A 25,457-nucleotide genomic window follows, 5' to 3' on the forward strand; every position below is an offset into this window, starting at 1 on the left:
ATCTATACATTATGGAAAATGTGATTATAAATTTTTATTTATAAGGATATGTTTCATGAATGTGGGCTTGTTGGAACATCCTCATAATAACCATCTTACGTTCCCTGCAGCCATTCAGTCGGCAACAAAAGATTCTGCATATGCAAATATATAGAAGGTAATTGTTTGTTTCGGTGTAAGATCGTATCATATTTCACCGAGTGGGCATCAAAAGATGAATGGTCACCTTTGGTGCTCACGAGGTAAAATATATTGCTATATTACATTGAAACAATTTTTTTATGTATGTCTATAATTGGAGTTAACGCTGCACTATCACAGAATGTAGTCGCCGTAATCATTAACAAGTTGCGAAACACTTCGTGTTCGTTTATTTCCCGTAGCTGCCTGACTTGAACCTCGCTTTTGAAATATCTTTGAAATATTTCCCTTTGCAGTTGTCCTGTGAAATCACTGACACACATGATATGTAGGTGTCATTACCAGTTTGCGCGTACGAAAAATAACACATGTTTATTTTCTCTACAATAACCTATCCTCACCAGTCTAATGAAGAGTATTTAAAATGACAATTTAAATAAAAACTTGAATACTTTGATGGATTAAACACTGTTATTTTAAAGTTGTTTTTGGCAAATTTTAGTAAAACCTTGAATACTTCGATGGATTAATACTGTTATTTTAATGTTGTTTTTGGCAAAACAAATAATTGAATGTTATTTATTATTTTTGAGTTATTCATCAAGTAGTATATTTTCTTAACATCAGGGAGTAATGATGCTTACGACATAATATCATTTGGATGCTCTTTTAAAAGAATCAAACATTTATTGTTTTGAATCCTGCCATGCTTATATATAGCAAAATGAGTTGAAATGACTTTAGTATATTTTATATATTGGGGCCTGGCCTATTGTAGACGGCGCTGTCGTATTAAAACTCAAGACTTACACACCAAGTTGATACGTGTATCCTAGTTTGTTAAATTAAAAATCGAAATGTAGACGGACAGAAACAAACCTTGGGACCATCAGAATTGAAATCTTCATGAACTCTGATGACCAATAAATTGGATGTGTGACAATCGATGTATATATATGTTCACCACGCAGCACTTTCTTTAAATCTATTGTTTCCTTTGGCTTTCAGTATTATTTAAAATGTAACGTATGTAATAGTTTAACCATAGCAATGTCTAGGTTACTTCTTTCATCTCATAATCTGTCTATTGAAACAGGTCGATGGCATCGTCCAAACTGTATTCCACGTCAAGACAGAAAGTGTATTACATGCAATAAATTGGAAGACGAATATCACTTTGTGATAGAATGTAATTTATATACTGAACTCCGTAAAAGATACATTGCAAAATATTATTGGTCCAATCCAAGTATGTATAAACTTAAACAACTCTTCGAAAGTACAAATATTACTAAACTCAGAAAGTTATGCACATACGTAGATAAGGCTTTTAAATTCAGAAAAAGTTTACAAATATAAACAACCTTCTTTTTTCCATTTTTTTCTTCTTGTTGTTTTTACTGTTATAATATGTTGCCTTACATTTCATTTTATGTATTGGTAAATTTGTCCTTTGATTTGTATGTATTGAAGATCGATAATTTTGTTTTTGAAATGTGTCAATGTACAATGTGTAAAAAGTTCACTTTTCTCAGATTTCTATGTTGCACTTTTTGACACTGTATGTAGTGATATAGGTATATGAACACCTTCTCCGTATATGATGTCGACTTGCACCTTTAAGTATTACGTTGTCTTTTATCATGTCCTTCGTTAGCTGTAAAATCTATCGTAAAATTTAAACAAGCCTTACATGCTCCACTTGCTATGTCATTTGTAAATATTAAATCGTGTATTTTGTTTTTCTCACGGGCCATGTGGCTTATTGAACATGTATTCAAAATAAACCATCTCTCCACTATGTAGTGGGTATTTTCACTTAGCAAGTTCAGTTAAGCGATGATTTTATGTGGGCTGCGTGGTTAAAGCGATATTTTTAAAAGAAATTATATTTCAATCATAAATGAAGATTAATGACTTGGATTTCGGTGTTGTACCATGGAGAGCGACGTTATCAAAATAGATAATTCTAAATTAAAAAAATAAAACATGTTTGATAAAAACAACCTTAATGAATAAACAATTGTAAAAACTGATTAAAGAAAAACGAAACATCGAGATACAAAAACCGTGTATGTTTCATACCGTTATACCAAACCTTTGGACACAATTAATGGGTATTAAATAACTTGTCCTCACATTCGTAGGCTAAGGTTTGTTTTATAGTTTGGTTTACGAACCTTAGTTACCTATTCATCAAAGCTCAGAAAAAAATCGAAGGATATTTTGCTTATTTAAAAAAAAATCTGATTTTTAATAAATGAGTGAGTTTCAAAACTCAAAGACAATTTTTCATATATAGCAGTTTTGATGATATAATAAACACGGAACACAATTGATGGTCAAGTGAACACAAATGCAAACGCCGAGGGAATATTTGACAGAAAATACATCGATGCGGGTATGTTTTCAATCGATTTGTTCACTACACGCAAGAGTCTGTTACACAGACATAGCGCAAAAAAGAATGCATTATTTTGTCCTCCGATGGACTTGTTGGTCCCCATACACACGTAAAAAGAATGCATTATTTTGTCCTCCGATGGACGTGTTGGTCCCCATACACACGTAAAAAGAATGCATTAATTTGTCCTCCGATAGGTGTGTTCACTTCGAAACAAATATTGCCCTGTAATGCAAATATACACAGCCAACGTTAAAATAAAACAGATTGAGTTAATTAGCCATTCATCTTTAACAAATATGCCTTTCGATTGTTCAAATTTTTTCTTATGTGCTGTTAGATTTTTTTTATTGATGTCATTTGTGCACAATTAAACAAACAACTTTTTAAATATTTTCAATTTGGCAAACGCCAATAAGCATTTTCTTAATGAAAACGCACGTAGTCACACTAAAATAACAAACGCATGTAGGCAACCCATTTATCCTAAATCGTGGATAGTTATACGTTAATACATAAACGATTCGATAAATTGTATAAAAAATGTTGTTAAGTATAATTCCGTACATTGATAAGTAAGTCACAAAAAATAGACAATTTCTTATTTGAATTAATGTTGCTTCTTGTCTAGAATCATATAGTTCCAACATCTGCAACATTTAAAACAGCTTTTATATTGTCACTTAAAAAGAACCATACCTTTGACACAAAGAGTCGGATTACTCTATAGCATGAGATCGTTTTGATGGACAGAAATACGTTACAGAAGGGGACCCTTGGTGTTCGCTTTGAGCGAGCCATTCAAAATGATTAAAAGATGTTCGATACAGATCGTATAGGGAAAAATGTGTGATTTTGAAATAATTGAACAAACTGTAAAAATGTTAAATGAACCGTATAGTTCCAAACATTTGTCAACAGCATAAAAATGCTATTAAAAGATTTTTCATTTTATGTGGTGATAATACTATGATGATAATTATGAAATGACACTCATATTGATAATGATAATTATAACATAACTTACGGCGCAGGAGTGATATATAATAATAATTTTCATATATTACTAGTGTAATAACTATGCAAATTAGGTAGCTGCATCACAGATGCAGCATTCAGAACAACATTTGGATGTCAAACTACCCTGTTAAGGCTGGTGGAAGACTGGAAAAAAAGCCGTTGATGAGATCAAATATGTAGGCGCAGTTTTAATGGAACTCTAAAAAGCATTCGACTGTCTGCCCCATGATCTCATCTTAGATAAGCTTAATGCATACGGTCTCTCAGCCCCAGCATGTAAACTTATGCACAGCTATCTTACAATCAGAAACCAACGTGTCAAACTTGGTCAAATTACCAGTGAGTGGGACTCCATCCTAAAATGGCGTACCACAATGATCAATATTAGGGCCTTTAGTTTTCAACATCTTCCTAAACGACATCTTCTACTTTAAAAATAATGCAGCTTTGTGTGTGATAAAAATCCTGATGTTTTTAAGACCACTCTTGAACAAGAAAGTAACATTTTGATAAACTGGTTTACTTCAAATCAAATGCAGGCTAACCCTGACAAACTTCAAGCAATTTCAGTTGGCTCAAGGTCTGTTAAAGAAATAAAACAATTCAATATACTTAATCACACCACTGATTGTGAAGAGCAAGTGAAACTTTTAGGTGTTTAGGTAGATAGTTTTTTAAATTTTGATGCCCAGATTTCTATAATGTGCAAAAAAGCTGCTAAGCAATTGAATATTCTATAAAGACTAGGCAAATTGTTGACAACCAATACTAAGCTTATTATCTTTAAATCTTTTGTCAGATCCAATTTCAACTACTGTCCTGTCGTTTGGTATTTTTGTAGCAAGACCAACACAGAAAAAATGGAAAAGATTCAATACAGAGCTTTAAAAATTGTTTTAATGATTACACCTGAACTTACGAAAATCTTCTTCATAGAGTTCAATTGCCAACATTACATTTAAGCAGGGTAAGATACATTGCTATTGAAACTTACAAATGTCTGTATGGTATATCACCAGAACATGTTCAAAACCTTGTAACTTTTAAGACAGGTAATTTTAATCTGAGATACGAAAACTGTGTAGACGTTCCATCAGTTAGAACTACTTAATATGGGAAAAACTCTTTCCGCTTTGAGGCCAGTCAGGTATAGAACAGCCTCCCAAAGGAAATAAGGGTCTCCCAAAACTACATGGAATTTAGAAGGCTGATCAACACCTGGACAGGCCCCTCTTGTAAATGTTCAGTGTGTAAATAATACCTTTTTTGCTTTAAAAATAGACGAAATTGAGAACTATAAGATGTTTCACTGAATATCTTTTATCCTTTGTCTTAACGGAAAAGGAGTTTTGTTTTCAGTGGGATGGCTTACACCCATTGGACAAGATATGGCACTCAAATACCAGAAAAGATTTCAGCGGACTTCTTTGACTACAATAACAACTTATTAAATTAAATTACATGGGCTAATATCTAATTATGATTGTTCAAATTTATATAACATCTGTCGAACACATACAACTACTTGTGTTTTCTATCGGCAAGTTTTTGGTTTAGGTGTTACGACTTTACTAACATTCTTTTACAGTGATAGGTGTAATATCAAAATAACATGATACATATCATACCTCCTCTAAGCAATACTTTCAAAGGATTTTTCCTATCATGCTAGATTAATTTTCTTTTTTTTACAAACTACACATCGTGGTACAAAGCTGTTATTCCCTTTAATGTTTTGCTTCTTACAATTTTGCTACTTCAATGTATATGATTACCCTTACGTAAGTTATACTTTTGAAACAACTAACCATTTCACAGTGGTATATCAACTAGTGGAACCGTGCGCGTGTTGACTGGCCGTACAGCCGAGAAAACCTATTAGTGTTATCACTGTTCTTGATGCTCTAATCCTATTTTCCTATTTGTAAACATGCTGCAATATGTGTTCATTTTAACATTTATACTTTTATTTTCAGGTAACAATCTCATTGTTATTTTATTTGATATGTTATGTATGTCTGTTATTCATGTCGGAAAATAGCTCATTGAGCTAATGTTTCTTGTAAACACATAGCCGACTTTAAATAAAGATTTTTGTATCTTGTATCTTGTATCTAAAAATAAGTATTCATACGCGCTGTCAAAAAATGTAAACAATCATTAGAAACGATTTTTCAAAAGAAATCATGTCGGTGTCAACACACTCAGCTCCACGATGAAACGAATGGTGAAGAAAGCTTGGCTAAATCCAAACAAACTCCTCCCTGATCACAGCGCCAGAAAATACCTCGTCAAGAAATTGAATGACAACAATGTTTCTGCGAACCAGATTATGCAAACATCAGTTCACAAGAACATTGCATCAATAAACAACTATAGCCTTATAAATCCAAATAAACACAAGGAAATGCCCAGCATCCTGTTTTCCAGTAAAAAATACCTCGTCTACTTCCACGCAAAATGCTCGATCTATGCAGTTCGCCAGCAATGCTTGAAAGTTCACACACTGTCACTGATTCCTAATGAAATCCCACTTTTTCTGGTGGATTGTACAACATGTTTGTGCATCTCCATTAAAATGACAAAAATCCATGCTGTAATCGACCAGCTACAAAGCGAATTCGCACTAATGAAAGCGACTGTGACGCTGACTTATGTTCTTTTTTAACCTCTACCGCCAAATGACATGTACACACTCGCGTTATTTCTTATGACGTCTCGCAGTTATGACATTGCTCTTATTATTAATTTGCTTGATTTAAATGGATTGAAATATATTTTGTTGTTGTTTTAAAGTGAAACCTTTGAAAATCGGTTGATACTTGAGACATGGTTTATGTTTTTTATTGTTTATGAAAGGATTTATGTCGGGTTATTTTCTTTCTTCCGGATGAATCATCCTAATAACACACAATGTAAATTCTACGCAATATGACCTGAGAAGTGTATTAAAGAAACTTTGACCTAGATTTCGACCGTAAATGAGTTATGTTATAAATAGAATCTCAAATTCGTGTTTATTTTGTATCAGATTTATTAAGCTCGTAATTTTAAACGATAAAAACTCGACAGAGCCGATCATTAAATATAAACTTACAAATTTATGACTTCTTTCTGCATTTTCGCTTGTACACGGATATTCGACAAACTTTAATTCGTGAAATGCCTCAAATCACACGAGTTGACATTGTTTTCATTCTCAATGGTGATCCCGCTCTAAACAACGAGAGCAACTCCAAAATCTTCAGTATTGTTCATAACTTCTTACAAGACTCGAAGCGCTTCTGATTATGCTAAATTCCCAAACTTGACCTTTTCCAACAAACGGTATATGTACCAAGTTATCATCAATCTAACTATCATCAAACTTACATATATTCTGACATTGTCGATTATTGTTTTCATCCATGCTCTCTTTGTTTATTCTTTCTCTTTCTTTTCTTTTTTGTTGCCAAAATCATCATTTTTCTACATTAATTCAAACGCATTCTTTGGTTCTATTAAGATAATATTCTGCATGTTTTCGTAAAGAACATATATTCATGTAAGATTAAAGATGGCGTCAAGTATGGTCAGACTTATTTACCTGGGCTGATTTTGTTTTGATTTTTTGGTGTTAATTTCTTACTAATAGTGATCTATATCCTGGAATACAAAGGATTTAGAAGTGTCTTTAAGAGAATTGCATATATTTATCAGCCCAAAATCGGTTTGAGGTTTTATCTTGGCGGGAAAATGAATCATACAAAGAAACTTCACATCATACAAAATATGACTTTATGCAAGGGAACATGGATAAACTGTTGTGTATGTTTGATGAACTACGATTCATACGTAATGAAAGGGTAAATTCAAGCCTTTCAATGCGTGCATTTCAACAAAACATGATGGGCGTAAACGACAAATTGAACCAAGTGATTATAGTGGCTAACTCACAAACAGACTTTATGAAGACGCTGGCTTATAAGTCTATAGACTTGGAAGCTCTGTCGAGACGAAATAAATTAATTTTTCGTGGTTTTTCCGAGAATGCCGGAGAGAACTGTACAAGCATTATCAGAGACTTCTTCCACAATAGGCTTTCCATTGACTCTGGGCACATTTATATTCCTCGGGCTTATAGGTTAGGTAGGCCCAATCCAAATAGACATTTTCAACACAGGCCCATCATAGTGAACTTTAGAGACTACGGCGTTATACAACTTGTTATGGCGAACGTCCGTTAATTTTTCCGTGCTGTAAATTATGCATTGTCTTTTAGTAAACATACAGCAGAAGCAACGTGTAATGAGAGTAGTCGTGATAGTGTTTAAGGTAAATACGTGTGTGATAGTAGTAAAATGATGTTTTTATGCAAATTTATCAGCCAAGATACACTTGATGATTTACAATCTTGTAATACTAGGATAAAAATGCTAAAACAGCCCAAGATTTGGACTCTTGTATTTCTGCTATTATACATAATTCGGCACAACCATTTATGCGTAAATGTTTTTATTCAGTCGGACACAAATCGTTTTGAATATAGCTCTAGCAATGACCAGCCTTGGTTCGATGAAGATTGATATGAGAATAGGAGACTAGTTTATAGCACATTAAATACCTTTAGACTTGACAACTACGAAGAAAATAGATTAAATATGGTAAATGCAAGATCTCGATATAAAATGTGCATTCGTAGAAGTAAGCTTTCTTATGATAAATTGCAAACAAAAAAGTTAAATGAATCGCGGTTTAAAAATGCAAAGTTATGTTGGCATATGTTGAAAGGCTGTGCTAATATAAAAGCCACCAATATATCATTAGATACGTTTAAACGGGTTTTTAAAACGACATATAACCCCAATGACCCTTTTTTCTCGATTGATGAGGATGTTGTTGATTTCATAGATAGATATGAGAAGAATGAATTCGATGTTATGTTCAATGAATTAAATACACCGATAACCTCTAATTGTTTGATAAAGGCACAATTAAACACAAATTAAAGTGGTGGACCAGATATGCATATTAATGAATTTTTCATCCATGGAAAGTCTGTGTTGTTACCGCATCTACTTACACTTTTTTATAAGTTGGTTGATATTGGGTATTTCCCGACATGGTCTGAGGATTTTATTTATACCATTGCATAAAAAGGAAAATGTTAATGATGAAAATAATTATAGAAGAATAACATTGTTGTGTACCATTGGTAAATTATTTACGCGGTTATTAAACAATAAGTTGACTGATTTTGTCGAACTATACAATGTGTATATCGAAGCACAGGCAGGTTTCAGGTCAAACATGTGAACTGTTGAAAACATTTTTGTCTTACATGGTATTATTAATCATATGTTAAACCAAGGTAAACGTTTATATTGTGCTTTTATAGACCACACAAAAGCTTTTGATTATATTGTAATCTTTGGTACAAACTAATTAAACTTGGAATTAGAGGTAAGATATTAAATAGTTAAATCAATGTATGATAATGTCAAATCGAAAGTTAAACATAATAATTTACTAGGAAAAGTGTTTGACTGTATGTTAGGTGTACGAGACGAGAGTTTGTCGCCCTTCCTATTTTCTATGTTTTTAAATGATTTAGAAGATGTTTCTATACACAAAGGCCTAGATGGCATAGAATATTGTCAAAGATGGAAACTCGAAGTAAATACTTATAAAACTAAAATTATGATATTTCATAAAGGTGGTCGACTAAGGAGGGATATGAAGTTTAATTACAACAATGTTGAAATATAAATTACAAACAAGTTTCCGTACCTTGGCATTGTGTTTAGCAATGGAGGATCGTTTTCTGATGCTCAAACAACATTAGCTGGTCAAGCACTAAAAGCGATATTTCAAATGAATAAATTTCCTTATAAATTGACAAGCATATCAGTTAAACATAGACTTCATTTATTTGACAAATTTGTTGCGCATATTATAAATCATGCTGGGGAAGACTGGGGATTTGCTCAAGGCAATCAAGTTGAACGAGTTCATTTACAATTCTGTAAAGGTCTTCTCGATGTAAAAATGACTTCATTTATGGAGAGTTAGGGTGGCTTAGTTTTAAGACAATAAGATACATGAGTATAATTAAATGCTGGGTGAAACTATTGCATAGTAATGAAAGTAAATATTATAAAAAGGTTTATAACATGCTGCAGACAGATATGGAACAGCATCCGAACAAACCAAATTGGTGTTCACTCACAGAAGACCTACTTTGAAGTTTAGGTTTGCCTGGTTTTATCAAGAAATTGGAAATGCTAAGATATTTTTGTGTCTTGTTAAACAAAGGTTAAAATATAGTTTTATTCAAGATTGGCAAAGTAGATAAGACATGTCCAGTAGGGCTAGGTTTTATAAAAATGTGTCAGAATTCAGATTTCAACCATAACTCAACATATTAAATATTACTAAATTTCGAATGTCGGCGTCTAAATTGCGGCTTTCTTCACATAGATTAAGCATTGAAACGGGACGATGGAATAGGCCGCAATCAACGCCCTTAAATGATCGTAAATGCACTGTTTGTTCCTTATTAAAAGATGAATACCATTTTCTTCTGGAATGTACATTATTTAATGAACTAAGAATGAGATTTATACCTAGGTATTATAGACAACATCATAGTATGCATAAATTAATTGCGTTGATCAATACAGAAAATGAAACTATTTTAAACAATCTGAGTATGTTTATATACAAGGGTTTCAAACTTAGAAATGTTGCATTATATCCAACATACGTATGTGTGTGTGATGTGTATATGTTTGTGTTTATGTTTATGTATATTTATATAAAATACAATCACCTATATACCATTTGTTGTATTGTTCAAATTTTGATTATTGTAAGTTTTGGTACGTTATATGTTGTCTGTAGTGCATCTGTATGAATATTTACACATGTTTTGTATTTGTCGCCATTTTTGTAAGATATTCGGCCACATGGGTCTATGATATTCTGGTAAATAAATGATGTTATGCTCTGTTCATGTAATTGAAATTGTCTAACCTTCTCATTATGCTGCATAACGTGTAATTTCATTCTCACGAAAATAAACTTTATAAGGTATGCTTTCGTTTCAATCCGATTCAATATATATATGCAAATATCTAAATTGTATTTAACATGCGCCTCGACTAATAATTTATATATATTACTAGTCGAGATACACGTTAAATACAATTTAAATATTTGCATATAATATATTGAATCGGATTGAAATATATATATATATATATATATATATATATATATATATATATATATATATATATATATATATATATACAAACATGTAGGAAACAGGTGTCATTGAGCTAGAATGTGAAATGAAAGTATTACTTGTATTTGTGTATATTACATGTCTTATCTTTGTTTCTTTAGATGAAATACACACCTATATTCATCTTCCTTGTTGTCGCCTGCCTAGTCAGCCAGTCGAATGCACGGGGAGTTTTGAACGATATTGGCACCGCGTTTGCTACATTCGACATATCAAAGCAATCTGCACAAGCTCTAAATGCTATCAGAAATGCTGCACAGAAGCTATTGAAAAATTCCGGAGACATGCTTGGTAGCTTAGAACACGACGCAAATTATGTCATCAAAGGCTATTACAAGATTTGTTGAAATGAACGGCTCTAGAATGATGTTAATTCTATTTGACATGGATAGAATAAATGCTCATCAATTTAAATATAAGTTGTTTCGACTTTAAATGAGATCGGTTTGAAACCTTTCTTTATTATCATATCGAGATTAGGAAACCGGTCCGAGGTCATTTAGTAGCTACATGAAAATAAGTATATGCTACTCAAACACTTCTTCGCTCAAACGGCTCCCGTCGAGCCTAAGACTGATGTTCTTTCATTTTAATCCTGACCTGCGTCTAGAACTGGTGATCTGGATCTTCAGACTATAAGTATCTTCCATGGCCGAGAGTGTAAGACAGAATAATCCCGACCTGAGCGAGTTTCAGCAGAACATATTTCTCGAGGCTTATTAGGATGAACTTATTTTACATGAGCTGCCATGGTAGATCTGTTGTCTCCAGCTAAACAAAATATATTAATAACGAATGATTTTCTTTCGTTGGGGGCTCTTTTGGGCGTAGTGAAAGGAGTTGTTCCATACGGGTAGGTTCTGAACGCGGAACCCTCAGAGTCAGTGTTTATAGTAGATATATCTTCACTCCTTACTACAGATCGTTAAACGGTAAAGTGGTCAAACTACTGTACCCTTCTCAATCGTCTCAATACACATACAATCTTAGAATTACTTCTTAACCTTAACTGATATGTAGTACTTTGTATTTTTAAAGGAAAAAATGACATTGTTAAAAATGGTGAAACAGAATGCAGCAAATGACGACAATGTATACATACGCAAACGCCTATGAACTGCATAAAAGACGCAAACATTGTTACATCTGGTTCTCGGTTAAATGGATTAAACGATGCAAAAACAAAACTTAAAAAATCCTTAATTAAATATTCGATATGTAAATATTAAAATAAAAATAATGTATTAAGTAAAAGCATTTTTGAAAAGGTATGTATAACAGATTATTACGCAATCTCAGTTGTCTCAATCATTCAGCCGATTCGACCAATATCAATGACGTCAATACTTTAGATGCAACCGTCTAGATGAGCGAGACTAACTTCATTTCCCATCGTCGACATTAACCATTCTCAACTCCACCTCATCAAGTGAATGTGTTCTTTAAGTATTTAAACGTATCTTACGATATATTTCACACTTTAGTGGCATGGTATCATATTGGTTTTGCTTGATTAAGGTGACGTCCATGTCCTACTCATACCGCTTTGTAAACATATATTTTTTCTGCGGTATCTGTCTGCCATTTAACCAAAAAAAAATGAATACCAAGATACTATGTTTAAGTAAACCTTGTTGAAAAAGTATGTCTGGTTTAGGACTCAAACCCACGACCGTTGTAACACTAACACTACTTTCGCGTACTGAGCTTACCAGGATGCTGATTCGTACCAAGACATACTATACTCTTCCCATTAACATGTCAGGTTGATCCAGGCACTCTTGCCTTTTTATTGTAACACAAGTCGCATTAACCTGGGAGGAAAAGTGCACCTGGTGTGGGGATTAAAACCACGACTAACTTAGCACATGTATGACGCTCTTAACAACTTAGCTAACTGGGCGGCCGGTTCTTTTCCCCACACACTACAGTTTTGCTAAGAGACATCACATACTATCAAGCCGGCCTTTAAGACAAGTCCACTGTTACTTTCCTTAATTGGTAATGCGAGTTAATTTAGAGTTCCTTGACGAGACTGACTTACCTAAAATTATATACCTTTGTATTTTCCTGTTGAATGAATTAGTTTCTCATGAAGGACGCATAGTACAGTAGGGCTGTTATGCAAAAGGCTACGAGCTCGAATCCGTCGGGGGTTTTACTTTTAATTGTTATACTTAAGTATTTAAGTATATCTTTCTCTTTTATTAATTGTAAATGTGACAATATATCAACACTTGAGTATTACTTCTGAAAGAGATGTACCCGACATCATACCTTTGTTTAAAAGAATATCTGATATTAGTACCATCGTATATCATTGGTTAAATTACGTAGTGCTAAGCCAATCGGAACGGAATATTGAAGCAAACAATGACTTCATATCTCCTTGCGTGTCAGTTCCATTTATAAAAAGGACTTAAACTGTTTTATTAAAATAATTGTGTTCTTAAAATTGAAAAGACAATTTTTCTGAGTCGAAAACACAAAATAAACTGAAAGAATTTAATGTTATAATAGAAAAAGAAAAACAACAACATACTTTTGATTATGTAATTTGCTCATGATTTTATTAAATTCATTTTGTCAATTAAATGATATGTAAAACGTACATTGTCTGGTTGGATAAGAGTGAGGTTATGCACACTAACTGGTTTAAACCCCAAGTAAATTTACATTTTACTTACCGTTCCAAGGCGGTACCTAACAACCCTTGATAAACATTCCTAGTTTTTTATATAGTATATATGCTCTGTGCTGTAATTGGAGTTTTGTGCTGTTGTTACATGTTTCTTGTTTGTGATTTTTTATTTTTGTGTTCTATGTCTTTGGCGTTTACCATGTGCCATTAAATGGGGTTTATGTTTAAACTTTTGGCTACTGAGCTTCCTTCTGTAGCTTTTCAACATAAGTATTGTAGCGGAGACTAAAAAGACTGACAGAAGACTGTTAACGTGTATAAATCAATGCATATGACGAAGAATGTTCATTCAATGAAATATAACACGCAATTGATAAAGGGAACTTATTTGTTTCAGTGTAAGATCGTGAAATATTTCACCATGTTAGCATCAAAATTTATATTTCACGTGTTGCGTGGTGTTCATGATGCGAAATTTAATGCTTTCATCTTTACATTGAAACATAGCTTCAGTATAACATACCTTGCCTTAAATTGGAATTAAAAGTCATTTAATAACACTCTTTGAAGAAAAGTGTGCTAATTGGTATGCACAGGTAACGTCATTTCAGAAATGACGTCATTGACAGTGTGTCCCTGCCATGTGCGCACTGACATTTGATTTTGGTATGTACAGTATGCAAACATGTGTTGTTGAGTTCCATACCTTCTGGGAAAGGCATGTGTACAGTATGCAAACATGTGTTGTTGAGTTCCGTACATAGTGGGTAAAGGCATGTGTACATTATGTAAACATGTGTTGTTGAGTTCCGTACATACTGGGTAAAGGCATGTGTACATTATGCAAACATGTGTTGTTGAGTCCCATACCTTTTGGGTAAAGGCATGTGAACATTATGCAAACATGTGTTGTTGAGTTCCATACCTTTTGGGTAAAGGCATGTGTACAGTATGCAAACATGTGTTGTTGAGTTCCATACCTTCTGGGTAAAGGCATGCGTACAGTATGCAAACATGTGTTGTTGAGGTCCATACCTTCTGGGAAAGGCATGTGTACAGTATGCAAGCATGTGTTGTTGAGTCCCATACCTTCTGGGAAAGGCATGTGTACAGTATGCAAACATGTGTTGTTGAGTTCCGTACATAGTGGGTAAAGGCATGTGTACATTATGTAAACATGTGTTGTTGAGTTCCGTACATACTGGGTAAAGGCATGTGTACATTATGCAAACATGTGTTGTTGAGTCCCATACCTTCTGGGTAAAGGCATGTGAACATTATGCAAACATGTGTTGTTGAGTTCCATACCTTTTGGGTAAAGGCATGTGTACAGTATGCAAACATGTGTTGTTGAGTTCCATACCTTCTGGGTAAAGGCATGCGTACAGTATGCAAACATGTGTTGTTGAGTTCCATATTTTCTGGGAAAGGCATGTGTACAGTATGCAAGCATGTGTTGTTGAGTCCCATACCTTCTGGGTAAAGGCATGTGTACAGTATGCAAACATGTGTTGTTGAGTCCCATACCTTCTGGGTAAAGGCCTGTTTACATTATGCAAACATGTGTTGTTGAGTTCCATACCTTGTGGTAAAGGCATGTGTACAGTATGCAAACATGTGTTGTTGAGTCCCATACCTTCTGGGTAAAGGCATATGTACATTATGCAAACATGTGTTGTTGTGTCCCATACCTTCTGTGTAAAGGCATGTTTACATTATGCAAACATGTGTTGTTGAGTTCCATTCCTTGTGGTAAAGGCATGTTTACATTATGCAAACATGTGTTGTTGAGTTCCATACCTTCTGGGTAAAGGCATGTTTACAGTATGCAAACATGTGTTGTTGAGTTCCATACCTTCTGGGTAAAGGCATGTTTACAGTATGCAAACATGTGTTGTTGAGTTCCATACCTTCTGGGTAAAGGCATGTTTACATTATGCAAACATGTGTTGTTAAGTTCCATACCTTTTGTGTAAAGGCATGTGTACATTATGCAAACATGTTTGTTGAGTTCCATACCTTCTGGGTAAAGGCATGTTTACAGTATGCAAACATGTGTTGTTAAGTTCCATACCTTCTGGGAAAGGCATGTGAATATTATGCAAACGTGTGTTGTTGAGTTCCATACCTTCTGGGAACATGTGTTGTTGAGTTCCATACCTTCTGGGAAATGCATGTTTACATTATGCAAACGTGTGATCTTGAGTTCCATACCTTGTGGGAAATGCATGTGTTCATTATGCAAACATGTGTTGTTGACGTAACCATTTTTCTAGATACTGTTTTATTGTTTAATCATCAACAAAGCATTGATGTAGATAAAGGCCTGACAATTGTGTCACATATTTAAATTAAATTCCGTTTCACTGTTTATCATTATAGATATAGCCTATATACAATAAGGTTTGAATTTACATAGAAAATAACCCTAGAAGCTGTTTAATTTACGTTAGGAATCTAGTAAAGTTTATCATGGAAATGAGATTAGGGAAGGGACAAAAGTGTTGACCATTCCAATGCAGGTAAGGGAGAGGATTAAGAGGAGTTGACAATTCAAATGTAGGTAAGGAATGGGCTTAAGAAAAGTTTACCATTCAAATGAAAGTAAGGAAATGTTTTAAGAAGAGTTGACAATTCAAACGAAGTAAGGATTTTTTTGGAGTTGTAAGTGGTAACACAATGACTTACACATAATATATTTGAATGTATTCTTTAAACATCATACATACAAGTACTTTAGACCAAGACAAATCGGGTGTACAGATCTAGAAATGTTCAAGAAAATGGAGGTTATTTGGTAGAACCGCGATAAATTATCTTATGCTATATTATGCTATGAACAAGAAAACTGATCCATAGCATCAAGTCGGCGCGTTGAAAATGGAAGAGGAACATGCATGTAGATCACTTACAATGTTATTTACATCAAATATAACATGCACACGTATTTTCGAAATACATTATTGTTGATTATACTGTAACAATTGTATTTGTTGTTTTTTGTGAACATACTATAATGTTATGAATAAATTGAACGAGGATAAAAATAAACTATGCATTATTAGAAAATAATCTGGAATTCATTTTTTTGAAAGACGTTTGCAAATAAAAAAAGCTTACTGATAGTTTTCTAAAACACCCATTGTTGCTTCCAGTCAAGGGAGATAACTGCGTAGGAGATTGATAATCGTATAAGAAATTGTTAAAGTACAGTGAACCCTCCCTTCAATCATGAGAAAAATTGGTATGTATAAGTGTTTTTAAACATTCCAATTACTTTATCCCTGCAAAGCATGTAGCGCGGGTAATGTCATTGTTTTGTGGTATTCGATTTATGACTAGAAACAGGTATGTCGTTTTTGCTATATTTACTGATAAAAGCATGTGCTCTGAAGAATGTGAAACTCGTCTACATATAATACACACTATTATTCAACTCATTTTCAAAATGTGTTAGTTAGCTTGCTGACACCTTACTTACTAGCATTTTTCCTGAACTCGTTGAATAAAATTATGTATTATATGATGACTTGTGACAGATCCTATATGTTTTTCTTTAGAACAGTAAAAGAGGTTTTAACCAAAAAAAACACATTATTATTAATTAAACATATTTCAATTAGATGTAGAGATATGGCTTTGGGGTATGCATATTTGAAATTTTTCAAGCATTAGGTATTAATGGATCTAGAAACAAGTTTGGAAGATTTTGTTTTTTACATCGTTGTGTACAACGCATTGAATCAATTACTTCATATCATTTTTAAACATAAAAATAAAAGAACAATGAAAACAATTCATTTAACACATCATTTATTTACACTTTCTAATTTGTTGAACTAAGTTTTTCGGGGCTTTCTGACACAAATCAAACAATAACAAGATAAACAATTGTCAATTTACATGTATATTGTTATGCGACGATTCGCAATCCGAATATATCCGTTGCAATCGCCGAATAGAAGTTCATTTAAATTATGGAAGTTGAGGTGTTAATATAAGGATTTATTCTTATCTTATGAGAAACCAACTTTAAGTGCTGATTCTGAATAACCATACTAAAATGCGGATCAATCCTTATGAAAAACAATAAACAACTACAACACTCGTTTATTTTGTATCTTGAACGCACGATACTTTTCAATTGAAAAAAAATCACAAACCTCTTAATTCAAGGAAAGGTACAATAACATTAAATAGTTTGAATACGTACATGTGTTATCCATTGGCCAGTCACTGAGGAACCATTCTTGTACCAAGGGCACGTCCAAGTATTTAAGAGAAACACCGGTAACCTTTGCCATCATGTTGAGGAACTCTTTATAATCAGATGAAATCTAAAAGAGAATAACAATCTTAAACTAAAGAGCCTAACCACAACAAAATTCGGTTCGGTTTTCCCGACCCATCGTACGAAATAGGCATCGATCCTACCGTTTTAATAGTCCTTTGGTTTAAAAACAACAACAACAAAAAACAAACACTAAACAAAAATATTTATGTTTTTTTTTAAGTTCGTGTTTTAATTTGTAGCAAAAAACCATGAAAGCTTTATACAGAAGATTATTTTAATGCCATTCCCCGATACTGAAAATATAATGTTATTACATATAACCTTTTAATAAAAAATGTCTACCTACCCTACCTGTTTTTGAAAAGCATGTAATCCTAACCAAACCATTTTGTAGGCCTAGGCGGAAGTATCAATTCGATGTGGTGATAAATTCAATGGAAAAACCAACAGCAACAAACCCTTAACAGAAAGAAGTTCTGATAAAACTGTTTTTGACTTTCATCGATACATAACTGAGCCTGGCATCATACATAAATATAATTACCACAATGCTTACCTTTACATTCTTCAAATATTCCTTTTTATCCATCCAGACGTGTGCATTAACTTTGATATACATTGCAAAAGCAAGCACAAACACAAACATATTGAATTTCATCATATTCTTTTTCTTTAATCTGTATTGAGCAAATGTATCTAAAGCCTTTCCATGTCCCAGCAAAATGATCGAGTCCATATAAATTGCGTACCACTTCTCATGGCTTCATACGAAAATTGCTCAATTGTTCGGTTTCAAGTATTTATTCATTAATCTATGGATACATTCGTCTTGTTTTTGGAACAAACCTTATTTAGATTTTCTGTTTAATATACGAAAATCTGATTTGAACGAACCAACAATTTCAAGCCTTGTAGTAAACACGCGACTTGGAATGAATCACTGAATGGAGCACACTATGGCAGTAAAATAATATTATTATCCAAACTGTGAAAATTGTATCTTATACTAAATTAACGTATGATGACTAACTGAACTCGTAGGAATAAATATTTTAAAACCATTATCAAGCATACCACTTCTCATGTAGTAATCAAGAGTATAGTATCCGGTAAGTCCATCTATAAGGACCCATAGTCCAATTGTGCCCACGATTGACGGTTATTTGATGAGCATCAATTTTTAACACTCAATTAATAATTCACAAACTAATCGCTTTTGTAAGATATGTATAACTATATATTTACATAACATACTCATGGTCCAATATCGCCCACACAATACGATTTCAATGATGAGAATAACATTTTATGGTTTGAAATTAGTTATTCATGCATTTATCTGTAGGATTCTTTACAACCATCAATGTATAATAAGTTTGTATCGGTATATGGTTCAGAACAATAAAAGGCGAAGATGTCCGTCACACTGATTAGAAAGAAAATTATGGTCCTCGCGAGGTTGTTCTCGAAACTAGTGGTCACAGGTTTACCTTACGCATGCGCAAAACTATTCCTGTCCCTAGTAAACATGTCCCTCACATTAATCTCGCAACCGAAGATACAAGTAGATTATTGATAAACTTACACTTTGAGAATAAGTACTACAAAATGACCAGAATATTCCTATTGTTATTGATGTTCTTTGTTATGTATAACATTCAAGATACCGGAGCGAGCTTTTGATAAATATTCCCAGAACGATTACTCCGATTTCCTAATCAGTAATGATCAAATTGAAAGCTGTAACCACGTCCTTGTATAAGTATATCTAGAATTTACTTTTACTCACTCAATACGTGAGTAAACTAATTATTCACTAATCTCAAAATACAACAACACAAACAGTTAAGGAATTGGCAATGTATTTGGTGAACATGTACACAAGAAAAGGCAGTATTTGGATGCTGGAAGATTGGTTATAGCGTCTGAGCAAATCTGGATCGTAACATTGGTCAATCGTGGCCACATCCGTCCTTAGAGTCAGCAACGTCAATAATGACTGGTATCTTAGAAAAAATCATGAAACAACTGGAACGAAACTAAACATACGGTAAATCTTAAATCATAAAAGGAACAAATACGTTACTAACTAATGTTAGGCAATCAAACAGTGGACTTCTGTAAATGAAAATAAATATGCATGTTAATAGAGCACATGCAACAGGAAAATCAACCTGAAAATAGGGATGGGATGGGCCGGAAATATTATCAAATTTATATCTTCGCTTTCAGACATTTCAAAATAACTTCTTATTTCACCAAATTCAAAACCTCGAGTGACGAAAACAAGATCGTTTTCCCCATTTACCCACAAAACACGAGGAAATCAAGTTACTAGTGTCCCGTCAAACTAATCCACCTAAGTATTGAAGTACTACTAGTACTTGAACCAATCTCTTGAAATCAATAAAGTTTATATTTTTCAAAACGTGAATAATTGTATTTACTCACTCAATACGTGAGTAAACTAATTATTCACTAATCTCAAAATACAACAACACAAACAGTTTAGGAATTGGCAATGTATTTGGTGAACAGACAAAGAGGGTAATATCCAATCAATTATTGCTATATCTATTCTTATTATTCATGTAACAGATAAATAAATATATGTAACAAATACAATAAAAAGTTAATATTACCTTTAACAGTGTCCCTTCCAAATTGAAGTCATCAAGACACTTCTCAACTTACATAATATGACAAACGTGTCTCATTACATAACTATCTAACCTAGATCACTTACTTGAAGATCTTTGTACCTAACTATCAAACCTAAATATCACAAAGGGTCTCTATCCTTGGTTATCAAAGCTTACTATCACAAAGGGGCTCTACTCCTAGCTATCGAAGCTAAATTTCTTGAATGGGCCTCTAGCTTTAGTTATATTGGCAACATATCACAAAATGGTCTCTAGACGAAGCAAGATATCACTAATGGGCCTTTATCCTTGAATTTCCAAGCTTGATATCGCAAAAAGGCCTATATCCAAAGTTATCTAAACTTAAACTCACAAAGTGCATTTTGCCCTAAGGTAAACATTGCAAAAGTGTCTCAAGTTCTAGCTATATCAGCTAGCTATCATAAAAGGGCCTTAACCCCTGGCTATCCAAATCAAATATCACAGAAGGACTTCAAGTCTTGGCTATCTAGCCCTAACTATCTAAGCTAAATATCTCTAAAGAGCATCTAGCCCTAACTATCATAGCTAAATATCCGAAAAGAACTCTAACCCCGACAATCAAAGCAAACTATCACAAAAGGGCCTCTATTTTGGTTATCTAAGTTAAATATCACTAAAGGGCCCATAACCTTGGCTATCCAAGCCATATATCACAAAAGGGCAGCTAGTACTGGCTATCCAAAGCAAATATCACAAAAGGGCAGCTTACCTTGGCTATCCAAGCTAAATATCACAAAAGGGCAGCTAGCCCTGGTTATCCAAGCCACTTTTCACAAAAGGGCAGCTAGCTCTGGTTATCTAAGCCAAATATCACAAAAGGGCAGCAAGCCCTGGCTATCCAAGTCAAATATCATAAAAGGGCAGCTAGCCCTGGCTATCTAAGTCAGTCACAAGTCACAAATCACAAAAGGGCAGCTAGCCCTGACTATCAAAGTTAACTTTCACAAAGAACTCTAGCCCCGGCTATCAAAAATAACTATCACAAAAGGGCCTCCATCCCTGGTTATCTAAACTACATACCACAAATGGGCCTATGACCCTGGCTATCTAAACAAACTATCACAAACGGGCAGCTAGCCCTAGGTATCCAAACAAAATATCACAAATGGACTTAAATTTCTGGTTATACAAGCCAAATACCAGAAACGAGAATATAGGACTAACTATCTGAGCTAAATATCCAAAAAGAACAAACCAACTATCACAAAAGGGCCTTTAACCCGGCCTCTATCCAAACTAAATATCACTAAAGGGTCTATAACCCTGGTTATCCAAACAAAATATCACAAAAGGGCAGCTAGCCCTGGCTATTTAAGCCAAATATCACAAAAGGGCAGCTAGCCCTGGCTTTCAAAGCCAAATATCACAAAAGGGCAGCTAGCCCTGGCTATCCAAGCCAAATATAACAAAAGGGCAGCTAACCATGGCCATCCAAGACAAATATCACAAAAGGGCAGCTAGCCCTGGCTATCCAAGTCAAAACTCTCAAAAGGGCAGCTAGCCCAGGCTATCCAAGCCAAATATCACAAAAGGGCAGCTAGCCCTGGCTATCCAAGCCAAATATCACAAAAGGGCAGATAGCCCTGGCTATCCAAGCCAAATATCACAAAAGGGCAGATAGCCCTGGCTATCCAAGCCAAAAATCTCAAAAGGGCAACTAGCCCAGGCTATCCAAGCCAAATATCACAAAAGGGCAGCTAACCCTGGCTATCCAAGCCAAATATCACAAACTTAATTGAATACAAAATGATCAAACTAACTTTTTACTCTATATCCCCCTAAAAAAGCACACAAAAAATATTTATATCTCTCTTCATTAGACCTTAATGAGTATCTTAGTAAATGTCAATAAATGCTTTCAAACATAAATAAAACGTTTCATAAGTCTAAAATCAGTGTCACTGACAACCTTTCTTTTAATGTTTCTTTTACATAAACTTCCAGGTTTTTGTAATATTCTTTCAAATAATTTCTTTTTAGCACAAGCTATGACACCACCAGAACGAAACGAACGAAAACCAAAATGACTAGCATCTTAACCTATTTTAACTAATTTGGTCTTAAACAAATCATGTACAGTTGTCTAACTAATTGGTTTATCCAAAATTCTCAATTTATACTTATTAGTTTGTTTGTTTTTTTTGTTTGTTTTTTTCTACAAATTCGCACAGCTCTAAAAACATACTCTGATGGATCACTGTCTATGCCAGATTTTATCAAATATGTACGTAGCAATTATACATGACAAAATTCAGTATGCGTTTTACCCATAACAACGTTATTACCTTCTCTTTTAACGCCAGTCATTGGCTTTCAATATAAATTTCACAATATGGGTCTTATACTGTATTGGAACGACTTAAAGAACTTCTTTAATCCTGAAAAAATCTGCAATTGCAGGAACAAAACTAGTAATATCCCTAAAGTCTCCCAAAGAACTGTTCTCAGAAACTAAAGCGTCTTTCAAAATCATCTTTCTTTTTAAAATTTCACTATTTATAAGCTCCTTTTTATTAACCGTTTTTTTCCCCACTTTCCTTATGCAACCCAAAAGACAGTTTAACCAAGTATCACCACAAAGATAATTTTCATAAAACACAACACTTGCCCAATACCGTAAAGTATAGATTTCAGTTATGATCTAACAACTTTATCTTCCTGAATAACGATCACTAAACTTAAGGCTATAGATACAGGTGAAGCTGGCAAACTTTTTTTTTTATTTGATTTCTTACAACATGCTCTAAATTTGTTTAAAGTTAAAGAACAGTTACAGTAGACAGTAGAATTTCTCTCTAAGGCAAAATCACATCTTTAACTTCTGAGAACTGCTCCTCTGGGTTGTTTGAGACAGTTTGACAAATGCTAGCTGTTTTCTGTCATCTAACAGATCCGAATATACAACCCGTATACCAAAAAGAAATCTTACTTAATACAAGTAAAACAACTTCTTTATAATATTATCAATAATGAATTAGTAACAATATCTTGCAGACTAGAGTAATGCATTCCATGAGTTGCCATTACAAATCACAATCCAATCTTACTATAAGAACATCACTTGTGCATCCGTCTGTACCAACATTGTAGAAGTATTTCTAGCTGGAACATAAATATTGTCTTTTCTTAAAATCAAAACTTCATAATATATTTCTTAAATGAAGCATTCTCACCTTTACAATATGCCAAATTATTCAAGACTTTTGGTATCTAATAAACTGGAGGTACCGACAGATTGTTGTATTTCCCCCCAATAAACAGAAAAAGCATCAACTGCCTCTGTGAACGGAGTCCAAAACAATGAATTATCTTGACAAATTATGAGTGTAATCATTAATTTAGGGACAGTATTGTTCAAAATCAATACATACACTTGTATAACAAACATAATTTTAAGTGATAAACCTTTAACTACTTACTAAATAATGCATTTATGGAAAATATTATAATGGAGAACAAGTGTGTAACCGTGTATTTAATAGCTTTAAACGCAAAAATATTAATGATTGGTGAATGCTTAAAGATTTACTGTGGTCTACTATCATCTCATAGAGTAGAAATACCATATGTTATGCTCATTTCTTTTCAAATTAAACTCGGTATCCTTCATAAGAAACATTGTTTTCGACAATTAAGCATCGTTTTTGGTATATCAAATCAATTGTATTAATTTTGGTAATTTGGAGTAAGAGTGCATCTTTAGCAAATCTGTCTTCATAATGCGGCTTATACAATGTATTGAAATAATTACAAAATCCTGACAAGTCCCATAATCATCATAATCAACAATTATACTTAACTTATCGATCAGCGAATTTTGTGTTCTATGTATCAATACACCTTTCAATAAAACGTCTTTTGTCTCACCTTGAAAATATATCATACGCATTGACATTATGTGGAAAGAAATGTACTTCATAAGCACACTGTTTCTGAATCAAATCATGAATTGCTAAAGATGCAAACTCATTATTTCGTAATGTTGATTGATTGTTTTTCATGATAAAACTTAGTGGTTTGATAATGAGAGATAAGACGTATACATTTTCTATAAAGACAAAATTCATTATCAGCCTTTAAATTATCTTTCCAGAATATTGTGAAATATCAACCGAGTTTTCAAAATATTCAGAAAAAAAAAATAATCTGCAATTCAGTCTATTTTAAACAATTTTCATTTGATAATAACCAGTACTTATCATAATCACTATCCGCCATTGGCTGGAACGAACAGCTGCGTCCGTGGAGAGGCGGTTGCTGCCACCGGTCTGGTAACTCCTCGGCCACGCCCGATGCCCATGAAGTTGGTGGTTCCTTGCAGGTCTGCGGCACATCCGCTAGCGAAGTACCCCTCTGAGCCGCATTTGAAATAGATGACTGTTCCACCCTGCACAAAACGTCCTTCTGCCAGAGAAACGTCACCTAGACCTCCCCAAAAACTTCGAAAATAAGAAGACTCTTTCCCAGCCGTCTCCGCCACCCATTCAGATTCCACAGTCTTTTTCAGCTGGTCAAAATTCTTGTCGAAATACCACTGCAATTGTTTAACCAAAGAACTGATCAAATTTATATCTTCGCTTTCAGACATTTCAAAATAACTTCTTATTTCATCAAATACAAAACCTCGAGTGACGAAAACAAGATCGTTTTCCCCATATACCCACAAAACACGAGGAAATCATGTTACTAGTGTCCCGTCAAACTAATCCACCTAAGTACTGAAGTACTACTAGTACTTGAACCAATCTCCTGAAATCAATAAAGTTTATATTTTTTAAAACGTGAATAATTGTATTTCCTTTGCATACATTATGTATGTCATGTATTCAAGATAATTTGCAATTGGTCGCTGTTTGTTCGACGTCTTTGGCTTGCGTACAGAACATTACACCTTTACAATTGTGATTAAAAAGTTTGTTTGCATTTTGATTTTGAATTTTCTTCTTTTGGGATTTTTCCTTTAGTAGTTAATTAAATTTGATTTC

General features: G+C 33.7%; 1 protein-coding gene across 1 annotated transcript in view; it reads right to left on the reverse strand.

Annotated features, from left to right (window-relative positions):
- LOC128220729 (uncharacterized) overlaps positions 1-19,040 on the reverse strand; it is a 28,007-nt gene extending 8,967 nt beyond the window's left edge. Inside the window, exons 1-2 of the mRNA XM_052929232.1 lie at positions 18,345-19,040; positions 17,708-17,831 (exon numbers count right to left, since the gene is read on the reverse strand). Of these exons, the coding sequence (XP_052785192.1) occupies positions 17,708-17,831; positions 18,345-18,524 (304 nt within the window). The 5' untranslated portion in view covers positions 18,525-19,040. The remainder of the gene's footprint in view (positions 1-17,707; positions 17,832-18,344) is intronic.
- Between the last annotated feature and the right edge of the window lie 6,417 nt (positions 19,041-25,457).

Source organism: Mya arenaria, chromosome 15 (genome assembly GCF_026914265.1).
Source record: "Mya arenaria isolate MELC-2E11 chromosome 15, ASM2691426v1".
Taxonomy (NCBI): Eukaryota; Metazoa; Mollusca; class Bivalvia; order Myida; family Myidae; genus Mya; species Mya arenaria.